Raw genomic sequence first — 19401 nt, forward strand, 5'->3', positions numbered from 1 at the left:
CGTGTAACAAGATAATAAAGATGGTAATAATGCAATCAAACTCGCACAATCGATAGCGTGTCTTAAGCCCGTATCAGACTACGCATTGAAGATTGAAGATTGAAATTTGACCAATCAGAACAAAGAAATTTTAGTCTCTTTTGTTCTGATTAGTCAAATTCCAATCTTTAATCTTCATTTTTCAATGCGTAGTCTGATACGGACTTTATGGCTCTCGCACACTGGGCTGTATTCCGATTCCTCACCTGGGTGCACCCGATATTATAGTATACGTGACATATACTTATTATTGACATAGTATAGCGGGGAGCACACACTTTTGCATAAGCGCATAATCATAAGCATAAGGAATTTGATTGGTCCATTTTCTTATGCATAAGGAAATTGACCAATCAAATTCCTTATGCTTATGATTATGCGTTTATGCAAAAGTGTGTGCTCCCCGCTTATGGCTGCGGTCGAGAAGATGCTAGAAATGCTTCGAAGCATTGCATTAACCAATCAGAATAAAGAAATGTTTACTGTTTTTGTCCTGATTGGTCAATCAAACACTTCGAAGTATTTCTAGCGTCTCCCTGACCGCGGACTCTAATGCTATACAATGCTATGCACATATATGAAAAATCAACTATTTCGTAGTATGAATTGTATACTTTTATAGGATCGATCTCTGGTTTCAAGAATCGATTCACTTGATAAATCGAAGCTGTAAGATCGATCTAAAAAATCGAAAATCGAATACAAAAGAATCGATTCTTTAAAAGATCGATTCAAGATCGCACATCTCTAATTCTAAGTTCCAAGGTGCAAAAGATACATCTGTCAATAGCAGAATAACATTGTTAGGTTTATATGACTATCAGTAATTTATCATAATTCCAGAAAAATTTACGAGATAATTCAAAAATTATCTAAAGACATTAGAATCTTTATATTTATTAAAATTGGAAATTTGTTAACCTTGAAGGTTAAATCGACCATCGTTGATTAATTTTGACCGTATATTTTTGACATTTTTTATATAAATATAGGTTTCATTGAGAAGAAAGTATTGGCAATTTATTGTAAAAAAACTTGTTTGCCTTTTCGAAACAACTCTTTTTAAATTGCAATTATTATTATTATTATTATTATCATCTTCAAGAATAAGAATAATCCTCTTAAAAAGCAAGTATATAACAAATATTTTATATATATGGACAGAATATTTCTGTATACAATTATAATCTTATTACACATTTAAAGTGTATGAACATATGTTTATCAATTATTAATTATTGTACGCATTCAGGTGACGATCTGTGTGATTAACTGCACAAAAATATGGACATAACAACTTGTAGTTAAATATTGATCTGTAATTAAATGAAGATAATGGACAATCTGTCGGATTTATTTCAAGGGAAATTAAATTCTGTTACTTTGACGGACTCTCTCCAATTGACCACCGATGAATTTCATTTGCGACATCTGTCTACGCCCGATGTCTCAAATATTGAACTGTCTAAGAGAGTAGCTCTATTGGAACTCGAGAACGAACGACTGCGCGTCGATCTGGAAAATGTGCGGATCGATCTCAACGCTCGTATCGCTGCAAATCAGGGTCTTAAGGGCAAGATAACCGAGTTGTTTGTCGAAATGCAAACAATATTGCGGGACAAGCAGAAGCTGCAAAACATGTTGACCGACACTAACAGTCGTCTTTCCGCGGCGGAGGCTTCTGCGAAATGGTACCAATCGCAGGTTCATATTCTAATGGCTGGCAAGAAGAGTTTGCAGGTGGAAATAGACACATATCAGGGCATACTGAAGCAACGGCAGCGAGCAATAGCAGATATAAATGCCAACTACAAGAAACTGAGCATTGAATATACTGAACTTGTGCAGCAGTATCAGAAGGAGAAGCAGGAGATGCAAAGTGCAATGAAGGATCTGCAATTACACATCCAATCTATCGACACGATACAGGATACATCAGATGGAAATTCGACAGATAGTCCAACAGACATATCTATGGTATTGGAAGCGACTGAAGAAGAGTTGCGAAACACCAGAACTGAGCTGAAGACACTGGAACAATGTCTGCTAGGCAATGAGATGGCCATGATATCCATGGAGAATACATTGAGCAAGCAACGTGTCCTCATTGCGTCTATGGAAGAGAACGTACAGAAATGTGAGATGGAGAAGATCGAGACCGCCGATCTATTGCGAAAGACACAGTTCGAAATACAGAAGCTGAGATCCGAGAACGAGACGTTGCAAACTTCCTTATTGGTATCCAAACGAGAACAGAGCCAAGTGGAGGATGCGATATCTCATCTAAGAATACAGCTAACCAAGATGATAGCGCAATACAAATTATTGAGATCTAAGAATGTAGAATCTGAAGAAAAGTTGAGTAATATGCGGGATCTCACAAGTGAGAATAAACGTTTGAAGAACTTATCGCATAAAGCAAATAGTGCTCTGCTCAAAAAGCTCCGAGAAGAGAAGCTTAAGATAAAAGCTTTAGAGCAGAAACTGCATTGCAAGCAGATGAATGATCAACTTAACGATACAGTATTTATATTTTCATATTACTTAATAAAATCACTATCTTTTTTTTACAATATGTATTTACCACATAATATGCGATCTGTAATTACAACATAATACAAAAATATACACATCACAATTTTATATTTTAGTAAATAATATTGTATTTTGTGAGTATATTTGATATATCTTATCATTTCAGAGAAACAAAACAGAACATTCTTTGCGCGAGTGTCTGAAACAAGTTCTGTCACGAAACAAGGTAATTTATTCCAATATAATATACATAAACACATACACACACATAACAATAAATAATTTATTTTACTCAAACATGTATTTACCAATAATAAGAAAGACAAAATATCTTGATGTTATGCATTTTACAGGATTTACAGGTGCAATTGAAATCTGTGACTAGAATAACCGACGAGAGTATCGATGAAGGGTATGGTGATAGTAACAGTATTAACACCTCTTCAATTTCGCTGGACATTCCATCTTCGTCTCTCATGAACTCGGTATTGTTGAACAACGCTATCGACGTTCTCACGCGAAGCAAAGATTTTGCTTTGCCGATGCAAGAAAAGTTGAACACGCTTCGATCAAAGATGGAGATATTTCGGGATCAATGCGACGCGTTAAGTCAACGAAAGAATCTTTATATATCTTCCAATATCGATATGATATCTCCAAGAGTTTCCACATAGTTCAAGATCTATCTTTTGTTCGCAGATACGCGAATAAAATATAGCCTTAGGAAGAAAGAGAAATAGTAAATAATTATATATTCATTTTATATGATATATATTCATGTATATCGTATTTAATTGAGAAAATTTAATTCTAAGATCACATAATTGGCAAAATAAAACGCATTTAGTATTATTGTATATATACTAAAAAGAAATATTTAATAATAATATCGTGTATTACTTGTTAAAGTATAAAAAAGAAGATTATTAAATGACAGCGTGTCAGTATTTATTTGTTATATTTTTAAACACACTATATTAATGTTATATTTGTTAAATGTTATATATTAATTCCTAATTTATATAATCGCGTGCAGGAGATATTTGATTTATTCGTTATTGAAATTTGTTAAAGAACTGGATAACACAGATGCAATCTATCAACATCGTGTAGTAAATAATATATAAATATGTATATATAGAGCAATAATATACATCATAATTATATAAAACTTGCATAAAGCGCGGTAACTGCATCGAATATAATATAAGTATTATTATTCTAATATATAAGAAATTGCTAATGTAATATACAAATGTCAGTATTACAATATATGATAAGATATTCATATTGTTGTCAAAACAATTTTATATAAAGACATGTGCTAGAAAAAATTTGCAGAAATGGCTGCAACCTGTGTGAATGTTTTACTAAAAATAAAATGAAATGTATACACACACACAAGAGATAATGAATTAGCGAGTGCGATAATACGTATCGTCATATTTGTGTACTTACAGCTACCATGGAACAAATGTAGATAGGGACAGTATAAATATTCTCTCGTACGTCTTGCGTATCTTGTAACGAAACAATATTTGTAGAAGCGCAATAAATTGCTGATCTTCCAGACATTCATAAGCTTAAAGATTTATTTGACACTTAAGCTCACTATGAAATGAAACCATAGAAATGTAAATCACACCAATTTTCTTTTTCTTTTTTTTACAATGGAGATACATGATTACTTATATAACATATATGTATGTGTGTATGTTTTTACTCTTAAATAATCTCGCCTCTAATTTCTGTATACTTGAACATTTAATTTTCTCTCTAACTCTTGTTTTTTTTACAATGCTAAGCCACGTAAAAAGGGCGGTTGACAATTCGATGTTGATTAACACATGAACACTAACATGAATCTTACATATAAATAATATCACAATTAAGTGATTTTAATAATAAATGAATTTTTCAATTAAAAATTTTCTGAGATAGAGGCCCCCCCCCCCCCTCAATAAAAGAAATATGGATAATATATACTTATGTTTTTACTACTCAATGATTTCGCCTCGTAATTATTGAATATTTAATATTCTTTCTCATTTTTGTTCTTTTTATATGACATAAGAAAATACATATCTATCGACAAAGCTGCGAAAAACTACGGATCTAAGATACAAAATCTTGATGGAACATCAAAGTACATAAATGGAAAAACCTAATTAAATTATATAAATAATTATAAGGAGTTTCATACTAAACGTGTCTAGAAGCTAAAATTCGTAAAAGTTTTGACACGTAATAAATATTAGAGAAAGTTTATAACAGAAAGCACAAAATTTAGTTTTTCTCATACATCAATATGCTCCGAATAATGATAGATGTATGACAAAAAGGAGCAAAAGATTTTTAAATGAGAGTTTAATTGCATGTTTGTTATACATCTTTTTCTTTTCTTTAGTTAAAGAAATTATGCAATATAACGCATCGCATTGTATTCTCAAATATTGTTTGCACACAGATGTGATATGTATACACACATAAAAAAAATTAATGTAATAAGAAACTAAATAAAAATCATCGCTCTCTTAAAATATCACAGACATGTGTAAAAACGTAAAAGAGAGGAGTAAATAGGTACTCCATATATATAAAGTCAATCTCTGTGTATATTCTTTTTTCCCCTTTCTTTTCTGTCTTTTTTTTTTCTTTTTTTTCTTTTAATAATCCAACATTCTTTGGTACTTACAAATAGAGATATAGATCGCAGCAGTAACTTAATTATCTGGCATTATAGAGAGATAGCGCGGTTTTTCTACAATATATTAGTAATGTATAAAAATCTTTAAAACTAAATCGATTTAAATTGTTTTTATTTGTACTTATTATATTTCCGCAAGGATATTAATTTTAAAATAATGCATATCGCCGTATTTAAAACAAATACTAAAATATAACGATATTACTTAAACGATAAAAATCGCGCGTATTTGGAGAGAAATATCATTAACAAAAAATTATGAAGATCCTATGTTTATAATACAAAAGGCTTTATATAGACTTTATATAGAATGAAATCATCAATTATTTATTACATGTTTCACACTTCGACGATTTTTATAGCAATACTAATTTATAAGATACATCTCGAATAAAGATATTTTGACAGATATATATGGAAACTTCGAAAAACAATATAATGAACATATCTTTAACATCTAAGAAAAAAAATTCTCCTGATTGATTATGTGCCATATTGTATGTAATATATGCAAATATATTAAAACAACCAACAAAAAGATATTAACATGATTCCAGAAATAATATAATCTGTTTCCGAGTATCTTTTTATAATGGTTATCATTAAAATACGATTATAGTTTATATTGGCTAATAATTTCTCTATATACAATTATAACTCTTTTTCCTTCTTTTATTTACAAGAACAATAAAAGAAATACTAAAATTTATTATTTTTTTATAATATAATGATTTAAATATAAAATTAAAAAAAAATGTTTTTAAAGCAGTTCATATATATATATATATTATATGTAATAAAATAAATAATGTTTCCAGAATTATATCACATTTGTCACCATTCTTTTTCATCCTTAAATAAGTAGAATTCACTCCTAAAGTTTGCCCACTTATCTTTGATCGTGTGTCAATTTCTTTTCTTTAGCAAAAATTCGATAGAAAATTTAATTGCAAAAAATATTGATGTGGATTTTAAGTTATATTAAACGAATCGAGCGATTATAATTTGGGAGTAGAAAAATATTAAGTTGCAATCTAAAAACGAAATTATTCAAATTTTCATGCGTCTAAACCTCTTCCTTACATTTAACCTATTACCCTTTTGTAAGTATTACATATTTATGTGAAAAAGTTTATACAAGAGATTGCTAACAATTTTTTTTCAATATTTTATATATGTATATGTGTGTATATGTGTAACACACATAACACGCGCGCGCGCGCACACACACACGCACACACACATATACACGTATATATTTTTCATATATACATATATATGTATATATACATATACATATATACATATATGTATATTTTTGTATATGTGGAAAGTATCTACAATAGACGATGTCTTCGTCTCCTTAAAATTATAGTCGGGTTTACGCGAAAATATATAAATCGTACTATATATGATACGATATGCGAATGCACGGAAAGAGGAACTTTACGAAAGAGAAATAGAACTTAAAGTAACAGAATTAATTCTTAGTTGTGTATGTAATATGAGATGTTTGTCCTGTTTTGTTCGAATTCGACATGTTGAGTACGCTTTACTCTTTTTTTCTTTTTTATCACAATTGTCTACGCTTGTCGATCCCAGGCACTTCGATTATAAATTCAAAGTGCGAGCGTTGGTGGAGAGAGAGAGAGAGAGAGAGAGAGAGAGAGAGAAATCTTTCCTAAAAAAGTTTTACTTTAGACTTTAAAGCATATCTCAAGTTGCAAAACGTGTTTCTGACGAAATTTTCAGATATGCCATATATTTTCTTCGTGAGTAAAACGTGAGCATTAAATGGCACAAATCATGTATAGTGTGTTCTAAAGTCGCTTGAAGCTGGTTTTTGAGATATCATGAAATGTTATCTTCACATCAATTGTCCCGGAAATTCTTCAAATTTATTTGCTGCGCCTTTCTTAAAACTTTTCGCATGCAAATAATAAATTGTTGCATCTGATTAGTCGAAACTCTTGTACAAAAATTAATATGACAATCTGATTTCAAGACAAAAAAACATAATCTCCGCGACGACGTGCCGTTAATAAGAAAAATGAGAGAGTCGATTGTACCGGATAGATAAACCAATCAAATTATAGATATAATTAAAAACCGGAGTGTTGGGTGAACGCTATTGATAAAAACACTGAAAGAAATCAATTAACATTAACAGATACATCAATTGTAGAGAGAGGTTTGATACATTTCAAATATACCCGATAAACAAGAAAGAAATATTCGAACTGAAGTTATTTGAAGAATAGACTTCAAGGAAGATAAAGACAATTTTGACGTTCTAATTTGCATGAAATAAAATAATACTAACAATAGATCCCAAAGAAGCTATTTTTTTATTACAAGAAGATTGTTCATGAAAAAGACAAACGAAAAAAGTTAGATAATGGAAACAACAGTTATACAACTCGTGGAGGAATGAACTAGCCATCATCAAACAAAAAAGTGAATCTTTTTAGATTTAAAAGCAACGTTAAGAAGATGAACATTGCTAACAAAGCGACTTTTAGGACATTCTATATATACATTTGACAGTTATAATTGCATATGTCAAATAGAAATTGAAATTGATATAATTTCACCAAGTTCTACATTTTAACATAGACTCACCAAAGTTATAGCAATTATAATTTACAATGTGTCATGCAATATATCATACATTAAGCGTAATAAGTGGTATCCGTTAATTTTGATTATGTTAGATTCATACTAATGTATAAGATATTTTTGTTTCCATGCAATTTTTGATTGCTTAATTTTTCTCGTAATACACTGTCGCATGAGGCGGAGTTGCGAAATATATTTCTCGCATTGTTATATTTTTTTAATATTGTCGTCTGATTGTGCCCATTTAAAAAAAATGGAGAAGTTGGATATAAAAATGACATTTATACAGATTATTATAGATTAAACAATAATTTTGTGTGCAGATTGTTTGACAAATTTAAAAATGTTTTTAATAAAAAAGTTGAAAAAAAAAGAACATAAGAAATTGAAGTTTTATTGTTATAAATTTCTGAAACTCCATTTGCAGAAACACATGTTTTTATCTTTTATATTAATATCTCGATAATTATTACTTCGAGTTTCTCTTTTCGCTTCGAGATATAATAAATCGTTTTCTTGAAAAATTTGCAAGAAAAAATTAATAACTCATTAAAAAAAGAGACTTTGTACTTGAAATATGTCGCGCTAAATCTCGAACACCCTGTATTTTTGAAAGTAATCATCTCTCAAGTATATTCTCTTAGCAGATTTAGCGCTAGATGTGTGATTATCTTTGCTTTGAACTTTATTTTTTTAATACAAAGAATGCATTTTTCATTAACAGAAGAATGAGATGATCATATGTAATGCTAAATATACGCGGTAAGAAAAATTGAGCGTTTGTTTGCAGCCGTAATCAGAGAGACGACAAAATCAAAAAAAGATAATCATCGCGGATGAAATTGCGTAATCTTCTCGTACTCGCGGCAGTGAATATAAAGTTAGCGTATGACATTTGAACCATCGGTTCTCCTCGTCCTGCAAAACTACATCGCTTTAAGATTCACTTTTATCTCCTGTATCACTGACAAGTTAAATTGGTTCAAGAAAATATGTTTTTCAGTTTCTTAGAAATTCGTAATTTGATATAATTATAACAGAACTTAATAGTTTTATGCATCAATGTGTATATGTAAGTTTTTTCTCGCATATATAAGATGTTTAAAAATTCGTTATACAAACTTTGTGTATAATACTCATTAAAATAAACAGAAAAATCTTTGTAAACGTATTAAAAAGCAATCGTTTTCAAATTATAGAAAGAAAAAAAAAATATTTTTCTTTATCAGGAGATGTTTGAACATATGATATTGAGATACACAGTATATGTAAATAAAATGTAATAAACATACTATAGGCGTGAGCTTTTTAAATGCCAAGAAAATGATCGCTCGTATTGTTTGCAATTATATTTAATATTCAAAATCTTCTTTCATTTAATATCGTTAAAGACGAAAAGAGTACCGATAGTTTCTCGAATGTCACGAAATCCCGTGTGAACTAAAGAATAAGGAAAAAGAAGTGAAAGGAACTAAGACGAAACGATATCAACTACTTTGTATGATCGCGGATCGTTCGCGGAAGAAAAAGCACCACGGCTTCGATCTACATAAACAATCCAGATAGAAAGTCACGATGCACCCTGTTGCCACCGCGACGATGGCGGTGATGACGATGGGTATGCTGCCGTCAAACAACGACACCTATAAATTTATTATCGCGAGACTACTCGAAGATAGACAATTACCGTATATTACACTGATGTATATTATGCTACTAATGATAATTAGAATATTGTATACACTTAGCGAAAGATCGAAGAGGGGATCAGACCAGACTCGAATGGCGACCTTGTCACGAGCCCATTGTCATCTGGGAGTAGATTCCGCTTGTCTAACTCTGTCAAAGTGGCGTCGGTAATGGGCCCGACCGCGACCTCGGTGCCGGTGACCATGATTGTGATTGTTGTGACCATGATTATGCTGCATTTGACGCGGTTGATACTGCGAGTTATGGTGATTTTGAGCTTGGTGGTGCGTCGACTGCTTGGAATGCTGCGAACGACGAGAGAGAGCGCTCGTTTGACAGAAATCAATAGAAAATCAAGAGACTGGATAACAAAAGATAATGTAAAATAAAGAAAAAAATATGAAAAATATGTTACTATATAAATGAGAAAATCATTGATAATGATCAGTCATTTTTATGTCTCTCGCAAATTAGCGAAGTTTTTACTTACTGTTTCCTCTGTTCCCGTTGCTTTGAAAATAATATTACTATGTTTCAAATTGCAAATAAAACTGGAAGCCATCCAAAGCCATAAGGCATGGATTAAGAATAAATAATAAAATACATAATAATATTATTGTTTTTATGTTAAAACGCTTCTAGGTTTATATAGTTTTGAACAAAAACTTTCTTTATCAGATTTTTCTGATCGTAAACTTCATTACATTGTGTTTAAAATTAAGTGAACGATTGAGCATGCAAAATCATAAAACTATCTATTTTTATGTTTCTTTTCTTCAACAGTGGATTAACATATCCAAATAATTGTTTTTCTTTTTTATTATTTTGATCGTCAATGCGTGGCTGACTACTCACCATTTGAGTAACTGATTGCACAGTCGTGGTATTCGAATATGCGTTCAAGCTCGTGCCAGGCGGACTGACCTCTTCCGTAGTGGCGGCGGGATCATCATCCGTCCTTACCAGCATCTTGACGCCCTCGGCCTCCAGATCGATTATACCGCCTCGTTGCTGCTGACGTAGATACAGAGCGGACATCTGTTTCTGCAGTTCTCTCAACTCGGCGGTGACGGAGAAATCGGTAGCAGCTTCGACATCAATCGGCGGTGGGGCCGACCATAAACTCTCGACATCGCAATTGATCGATTCCCGGCAAACTGGGCATATAGCCTAGAGAATAAATGAGATATAAATGAATAAATATTAATATTAATATAAAACGTAAAAGAGAGAAACAGAAAAATATTTGGGAAACATTACGAAATTAACAGATGAAATGAAATCATTACTCTTAGCAATATGTTTCATTTACGTAACATAAACGTACTTGAAACTTGTTTGTGGTATCCTGCTGCCATTGTGGTAACTTTTCCTGCTCCTCTCTATAATATCTTTCGGCGGCGGCAACATGTGCTGCCAGACAGTGCGAATGAAAGTAATGATAGCATTCTGTTTTCGTGAATTCATCCCCCTCCCGAAAGCCGTACAAGCAAACGGCGCACTGATCGGTGGGAAGATTGCTCCTCGTCAAGTGTTCTCGTATTAACTGAATTATATTACCTCATTATCATTATATGTATTAGCATTATATAATAATTTATTTACTTATTATTCTTTTTTATTTAATTTATTATTATTTATTTATTATTAATTCAGTATTAATAATTTATCTATAATTAATTATTGTTTCTTCATAATATACAAGATCACAGTTTCGTATAGCTATCTTTACATAGCTGAAGAATCATGAAAAATTTAATTAAAAAAATTAATGATTTTTATATATATTTTTTTAAACAATAAATTTTTTATCCAGATAATAATGTTCAGATAGATATGTATGTATGTAAGAAAGGAATAATTATTGATATTTCAATATATATGAGAACATAAATATATATAACTAATTATATAAGAGAGATGCTCCATATTTACATTAAAAAAATTTAAGTGAAAATTTGTACAAATTCTTTAAAAGAAGAGAAATTTCATGGAAATTTGTATATATAAATTTTCTCACTTCTTTTTTATAGAGATATCAATGAAAGAGAAATATATTTCTTTTTTTTACATTTTTACATTCCAATAAATGCATAAACAAAACAACTGAAAATAAGAAAGAAAAGAATTTCCATCAATACAAACTTTATTGTTCATACACACAAACACACACACATATACTATCTCAAAATTCAAGTTTTTAAACAAAAAGTTTTAGAAAACATCCAGATAGTTACGGTAAATAGATCTGTTATTATTACTTTTTGCAATGTAGAATCACAATAAAAGATAAATTGCTTAAAAGAAAAATAAGAAGCTGATAGGATAATTCCTCACCTCAATCAATTCGAACATAACTGGCTGACCTATGAAGTCTTTACATTTGGCCTCTGCATCAGATTGCATCAACTTCACCGTAGCCTCGTCCAATCCTCTCGGATTTCTCAGATTGATAGCCGGCGAGACATCCGGATATCCCAAAGGTAATCGAACAATCAAGGTGACACAAACATATTGCGATTGCGAATCTTCACCAGTCGATGGGAACAGTATCGTCTCAATATACTCTGGCTCTCCTCTGCACAAACATAAATTATTATTAGAAATAGCAAGTTAATTAATATTGTAAATCACCTAACCAGGGATATCATATAGTTACATGGATATATATTGCAAGCAAATTGTAATTAAATGTCGAAAATTATAAAAGAAATTAGAGTTTTTAATATATACATATGCGTGTGTATGTGTATTAAAATCTATACACATAAGAATTTATAGGAATAATATAGAATAATATAAATAATATATATAATACTTGAAAAAATTAATTCTTTTATTAATATATAAAAAAAAAATCTATCTAAAATAATTGTTTTGTCAAATAGGACAATTCAAATGTTATAGTTGCTTCATCAACGGAAATTTATTATGATCTTATAAAAAGTCTGAACAAAATATTTGCGTTAAAAAAATAATCATTAAAATTTATATATATTTTAATATTAATAATTTTTATTTAACGCAAAATTATTATAATATAATTATAAATTGTAAAAATGCAACAATCTTCAAAATATATACCTATCATTTTCCTTAATGTTGAGCTCATTATCCAGTAGGATTGCTTTCAATGCCTCAATCTCATCTGTAACTCTGTAAAAATCATAAATATAAAAATAATTATATTTGTTTATAATCTTAATTTAGAATGATTAAATCAGTTGACCAAATTTGTTGTTAGAGAAAATTATACATGAGTTAAAGCGTCATACAACTTTAGATTTATAAAAGTATACATATTTATTTATGTATACTTTTATTTAGAATTTAGATAAAGAAATTAAGCTGTTGACTGATATATATGTTTTTCCTATTTTTCATTTCTCATATATACAATACTTAAATATATATTTGCGTATAATATTATTAAAATAAATTTATGTTAGTAGAAAAATAATTATTAGAAAAGATAGCGATAGAATAATTATACTAACAACTAATCTGTACAAACTTATGTTGCAGGCCGATATGTGGACATGAAGAGACTAGAAGGAAAAGCCGATAGGATACGACCTAAGGGGTGCTTCGACAATATTTTTCGGTAAGACCGAGATGTGAGAGACTCGGTCGGAGAGCAACGGCGTCACGAATTTCAGAGTCAATCACGAATCGCTTTACGCCAATTATTTATTGGAGATCGTCTCCGACGATAATTACCGTTCATCCACCATCGCGTCCGACATTATTCCTCATCGGATGGATATCGCCGAATAAACCGCGTCTCTTCGAAGAGCGATTCTTTGTCGCGAATAACGCCACTCGCTCCGCGAGAGCGTCAAATAAATGTACGTCAATAGTCAATATTGAAATCTTTCTGCTAGCACAGCCGACCGCGAGCAGATCCGATTGGCGGATCCGTCGATCGCTCGTTCGCCAATCGTCGCTCACTCGACGATGGGTAATAGCCAATGGCAAAGCGCCGTTTACCGCGCACTCTACATCTGTCGCACGACGAGTTTATCGAATGCGCCGATTGGCTATCAAATAAGGAATTTCTATGGTTCTCTCATAGCAGCCAATCAGCGCGTTCGACAAAGCTTGCTGTACGACAAATGTAATACGGCCCTAAGTCTATAAGTGTCACGTGATCATGTAGTGGGAGAATAGCGCAAAAGAAGAATTCCAGATTTCAATTCACAATGGTCTAGTTTTCACCGAAATATTAATTCGCATCTAGTGCAGCGTAGAACCAAATTTAAGTCGATGGAAACACGACTGACTGCGTTCATTTCACTCCCATTTCGATCTACAAGCTTTGTCGGACTGGCAGCGAATTGACACGAAAATTAGTCGGTGGAAACGGTTGAGACTAAATGGTGCCAACTTTTATTTTTCATTATTTTATAACCATCAATATATATAATCGATATATAATCTATATATATCGATGTTCGTAACAGTTATCGTTTGTTCGTATTAATTATCAAAACGGAAAATTAACAAAAAGATTGTCAAGGATTATGTTTATTTACATTCACAAGCAAAAGTTAAGTTGGTTCTACTGAAATATCAATTTTTCTCGCTTCTATTCTACTTTCAGTGGAAACAGTACATTAAATTTGATGCGCACCGAAACAGAATCGGATTGACGACTTCGGTGGAAACTAGACCAATGACACAAAAGACACAAGTCTGTTCCAGAATAAAGAGAAGGCAATTCTAAGAATATAGTTAGGGGTTCTATTAATGTTAAGTATTTCAATAAAATGCCTACATATATATTTTTCTGTGAAGTACAATTTTATTGAAAAGTTTCTATTTATTCTGTGATATATACAAGACTCGAATTCGAATTTAACATATTTTACTTGAAAGGTGCGATAGATCATAAAATAGCTGCGCGTGTTTTATGTATTTACTACTTTATATATATGATCTATTAATCGTGATTTTTATATGTAAGACATTGTATTAAAGGACAATATATCGTTAAAATTAAATATAAAAGGTTGACAGCGTGAAATATAATCTTGCTCATCTCATTCTGTTCAGCGGTAACAATTTTTATTATATTCAAACATGATCGCGGTATGTGAAATGCGGAACTGAATATAAAGCACACATCGATTATTCAGAGCAACCGTGCTATAGATATTTCAAGACGAATGAATAATATAAACATAACTTGAATACTCTATTATATTCTACTCGTTATTAAAATGACACATACAAGTATATTATACTTGTACATCTTTTAATTTTCTTCCATGTCTATGACCCGTATCCCACCGGCCGGTGTACATACGATTATTTTCTCTGTCCACCATAAGACCTTTACCGTGTCGAAAACCGTCCATAAAATTACCCTCATACCAACAATTATTATTCCACTCTAGGAAACCTCTCCCTTGAATCTTATTATGCTCAAACTGACCCTGTATAATTTTCTCTCATTTTTATTTCTATTAATTTTCAAAATTCTTAACGTTAATAAATTATTAACGTGAATTAATATTATATTTCGGGATAAAAAAAGATATGTGATGTCAATTCAATTTTAAAACGTCAACTCGAATACATAAAACAGAAATTTTAAGAAATATACTAAAAACTTATATTTTATTAAATATATATAATTATATAATTTTCGAAGTTTTATATTTATACGTAATTTTTATTGAGTAGGTAGATACATATTTTCTCGATACCTTATAGTGGACACCATTGTGCCATCTGTATGTCCCTTCGCCTTCCATCATCTTCCTACTGATGCGACCGCGATAAAAATTTTTGTTATAAAATTTTATATTTGCAAATTCATCTGGTAATGAAAGTTTCCAGGACGGAATGGATATTTTATCTTTTTCTTTCTCTTCTTCCTTAATGATTGAATTATCGCTTTTGTCATCCATTTCTTCGTTTTTTTCAATAATTTCAGCATCATTTTTGTCCAATTTCTTTACGAGCGGTTTTTTCAAAAAATATCCATTCCATCTATATGTATGTTTTGATCAGATTAAATCAATAATACAATATATATACATCATGAAAAATTTTTATTGCTTTAAATTAGTATAATTACTTGGTAACCAGAATCGGAAGTATGTCATTGTACATTGAATAAACAAACTCTTCTTTAGCTGTATATTTGCGACGTTTCTCAGCCAATATATCCTCAAAGGATAATTTCTCCTCCGCAATTTTATCAGTTTCTATTGAGAATACTTCTTTCTCTTCATGCAAATCTTCCGCATTGTGTCTTTCATCTTCAGTTTCATCACGGGGAACTAAAAATTCCGTTCTCTTTCTACATTTACGTAAAATCTCTTCTTGCAACGCTTTCATGTTCAATTCTCTTATTTCATATTCCATATTATCGCGTTCAATTATTAATGTGTAATAATATTTAATATTTATTGCGTTATTAACATATATATATATATATATATATATATATATATATATATATATATATATATGTGTGTGTTAATATGCAAATTTCTATTTATTTAGTAACAATATGAATTTGCTCTTATTAAAAAATTATGAAATAAACGAGAGAAAAAGAGATGAAAAATATTTGTGCAAATGTAGATGATATATAAAACATTATGTTCACATGTGTGTGTTTAGGTGTGACAGTCGGAAAATGACGCATAAAAAGCGAGTTGTTGAATTAAATTATTATGTCTTTATAGATGTTTAGTGTAAAAGTTACTTAATTATTATTGATTAATAATCTCTTTTTACATTTGATTTACGAAAAAAAGATATCTATATATGATATAAAATGCTGAAAAAGAAGGTTAATGTAGACTGTATTGATAATTCTCAAACAGATATTTTAGAGATATTAATTTTATCTTTTAAAACATTTTAAAATTTTAATTATCTCTTATAATAATTTTTCTATATATTTTATAAATAAATCTTATATTTATATAATATTATAGTACTGGTAAATTTTTTTGAGCTATAAACTATATTGCATCCTTATTAGAAATTTTGCAAACTTTTGGTTTTTTTTTTTAAGTTTTCGTACTAATAATTCTTTTTTAATTTCTAAATTTTTTTCTAATTTCTTTAATTACAGTTTATATCTTGCAATGATGGAAACGAGGATGTTGAACCTATCGTTTTCCACGTTCCAGCGGTGTATAGCGATAAAGTCAAGATTCACGATTGGTAAATATTGCGACATTTTTTAAAATTTCTATTAAAAAAAAATATGATTCATTACTTACAAGTTGCATAAAGATAAACACGGGAAATGGAGCATGTAGAATTATTTAATCTTGCTGTATGACATTCCTTTTCTATCTAACGTACATTTTGAAAATACAGTGTGGAGAGATTCTTGTAATATAAATTTTAATTTTCTTTTCTTGTTCTTTTCTTTTAAATGAAGAAAAAATCTTTTAGCTTCTTTTTTTATCTGACAATTTTTTCTATTATAAATTAAGTTTGTAAAGGTAACTGCGTATGCCGCTTGGATAAATATATCGCGATGGAAATCACATACACATCCAAGCATATCGCACATGCATTATAATGAAAATGAGGGGAAGTAGTTACGACAACACAGACGAAATCGAGTGCGATTGTTATTCGTAGCAACGCACTTTATTTCACGAATCTAACAAGAACACCCACATTTGTATTGCATATCATTATTTGACACAGTACCGGCAATAGTAAAATTTTAACTTATAATAGTTAGCATTGTCTGAAAAATGGCTTTGCATCGGGATCAATTTTTATTATTATCAGGAAGAATAAAGGAGTGAGTTTATTATTTAATCTAGTAATATTCAGAATGAAATGCTAAACGCATTAAATTATATGTCATAGTTTTATTTGAATTCTCTGGGATATTAGTTAATAAATACAAATTTATTATATAATAGCGTATAAAAATTTCAGTCGACATCGAAACAAATCATAAAATTTCTTTCTCAATAATTTCGCTAAAATTATCGATTAACAGGCAGGTAAAGATGTTGTCCGAGCCCAGAGACAATGCGGATATATTTCCACCGAAGGGAAATCTTCACAAATCCTCGTATCGAAGACTTGGTCCAGAAGATGAAGGCACTGGGATTTCGGAGACACATGCCATGTTGTCGCAAATCGAGATGAGAGACGAGTACAAGCCGATTACTTATCCGCGACGCAGTTTACTCACAATGCAATCGTTAGCTTCGGCGAAGTATGTATTCAATATTTATGTTTAGAAAGTATCGGACGAACTGAAAAGATTTCTCTCGGAATTTAAAAATATATATTACTTCGGAATTATAAGAGGAGATAAATAGTATGAGAAGTTGCTGTCTATTTCTAAGAGAAAAGCAAAAAGTCCCCGCATACAAGGACTATCCATAAAGAAACCGAACTTAAAGAAGAAAAAAAAGCGTTTGAATGCGATGACGTAAGACCATCTGCCTTGTGGCACTGTGCAGTGGGATTGTTTAGTAACTTTCTCACACGAGCATAACGTTATCGTTCTTATGTTCTTTACGTTTTATAGTGATTTGAATGAGGTTGTGTTCGTTATTTGTGGCGATTTGTTTTTTAGATTTTCTTGCAGAATTTGAGAGAAGCAGTGAGAGAGAGGGGGTTGAATAACAATCGTCATCTATTTTGCCAAAAACTCGTTAATAAGGAACAACGTGTGTGCGGACGCATTGTCATGATGCAGCATCGATGAATTGCTGGCCCACGCTTCCCGCTGCTTCTTTCTATGACTCTCTCAAACACTGTACGAAAAAAGGCCACGTCTAGAAACTCGTCATGGACAATCTCATTTAAATCTTCGTAAAACATAAACTAAGAACGATAGCATTATGCTTGTGGTATGAGAAAGTTGCTAAAGAATCCCACTACAGAGTGCCACAAGATCCTCCTATGTCAACGCATTCGGGCACTTTTTTTCTCTTTAATATTATTAGCTATAACTCAATATTTCAATTGTCTGTTTTTTATTTGTTATACATTTGTGTGAATATTTTACATGTGTCTTAAAAGATTTAGAAAAGGACATATTTATAGGTAATCTACACAAATTTCTTTCACATACGCATAATCATCAAACATCACAAGCTGCAGTTTATTTTAGTAATTAATTAAATAATATTATTAATAATTAAATTAATTTATTATTAAATAATTAAATATCATTACAAATTAAAACGATGGTAGAGTGTGATGTAACGTTTTCTAGACAGGATTACGAGAAAAAGGAATTAAAATTAACCGACATTCTGCTGGATCCCATAGCGATTTGTCAGATAGATTATCACACTAGTATGAACAGAGATTATCGTTCGCCTTATCCTTTGAAAACGAAGCCACCATCTTCGCCACCGCCACCGGAACCGTGGCTATTAAATCGACGTACCATTGGTTATAGTCCTCAAGATTTGGAGAATCGTTGCGGATACCACACATTTTTAGACGACGACATGAATCTTCATCAGACAATAGCAGAATTAAAAAGGAGCAGGGGCAGATTATACAAGATTCGATGATAAATAATAAACAACAGCAAAATTTCATTGATGACTGATAAATTAAACATATTGTATAAATATATATAATTTTTACTCATTGTTTTATCAAATGGACTTACATCACAACCAATATAATCTTCAAACTAAACGAAAAAGTACTATCCATTAGAAAATTATCTTACGTGTTTGAATAGATATAAGAATATTTTGAATAAACTGAGAACATATGAATAATATGCAAAATGAACAATATGATTTTTTCTTTATTGTTCAGAAAAATAAAATGTTTAAGAATTAACA

The 19401-nt window shown here is 30.7% G+C and overlaps 3 protein-coding genes across 3 annotated transcripts; 2 read left to right on the plus strand and 1 right to left on the minus strand.

The window, feature by feature from the left end:
* Window positions 1-818: 818 nt before the first annotated feature.
* Window positions 819-4148, plus strand: LOC138932316 (paramyosin). Its single transcript, XM_070294003.1, has 4 exons — window positions 819-1167; window positions 1292-2562; window positions 2741-2800; window positions 2928-4148. The coding sequence occupies exons 2-4, from the start codon at window positions 1366-1368 to the stop codon at window positions 3246-3248; spliced, it is 1578 nt and encodes a 525-aa protein (XP_070150104.1). The 5' UTR covers window positions 819-1167; window positions 1292-1365; the 3' UTR covers window positions 3249-4148.
* A 410-nt stretch (window positions 4149-4558) lies between these two features.
* Window positions 4559-13453, minus strand: LOC138932317 (E3 ubiquitin-protein ligase RNF25). The gene is made up of 6 exons (XM_070294004.1): window positions 13310-13453; window positions 12674-12745; window positions 11927-12167; window positions 10917-11135; window positions 10445-10759; window positions 4559-9894 (listed from the first exon to the last, which is right to left on the minus strand). Exons 1-6 carry the CDS (start codon window positions 13333-13335, stop codon window positions 9709-9711), a joined length of 1059 nt encoding a protein of 352 aa, XP_070150105.1. The 5' UTR covers window positions 13336-13453; the 3' UTR covers window positions 4559-9708.
* A 2929-nt stretch (window positions 13454-16382) lies between these two features.
* Window positions 16383-19188, plus strand: LOC138932687 (uncharacterized). The gene is given in 4 exon segments (XM_070294763.1): window positions 16383-16397; window positions 16686-16777; window positions 17580-17801; window positions 18813-19188. Coding segments are annotated over 4 exon segments (705 nt in total).
* Window positions 19189-19401: the final 213 nt, after the last annotated feature.

Source organism: Polyergus mexicanus, unplaced genomic scaffold (genome assembly GCF_030449975.1).
Source record: "Polyergus mexicanus isolate NDT 795.1 unplaced genomic scaffold, iyPolMexi1.0 SCAF_4, whole genome shotgun sequence".
Classification (NCBI taxonomy): domain Eukaryota; kingdom Metazoa; phylum Arthropoda; class Insecta; order Hymenoptera; family Formicidae; genus Polyergus; species Polyergus mexicanus.

What these genes read in the sequence shown, in the direction of transcription:
- LOC138932316 (XM_070294003.1), top strand. Translation starts at nt 1,366, where the DNA reads ATGAAGATAATGGACAATCTGTCGGATTTATTTCAAGGGAAATTAAAT. An exon ending in ATGATCAACTTAACGATACA is followed by an intron (nt 2,563 to 2,740) that starts GTATTTATATTT and finishes TTATCATTTCAG; the next exon opens with AGAAACAAAACAGAACATTC. An exon ending in AAGTTCTGTCACGAAACAAG is followed by an intron (nt 2,801 to 2,927) that starts GTAATTTATTCC and finishes TGCATTTTACAG; the next exon opens with GATTTACAGGTGCAATTGAA.
- LOC138932317 (XM_070294004.1), bottom strand. Translation starts at nt 13,335, where the DNA reads ATGTCGGACGCGATGGTGGATGAACG. An exon ending in AACATTAAGGAAAATGATAG is followed by an intron (nt 12,168 to 12,673) that starts GTATATATTTTG and finishes ATGTTTGTGCAG; the next exon opens with AGGAGAGCCAGAGTATATTG. An exon ending in TTATGTTCGAATTGATTGAG is followed by an intron (nt 11,136 to 11,926) that starts GTGAGGAATTAT and finishes AATATAATTCAG; the next exon opens with TTAATACGAGAACACTTGAC.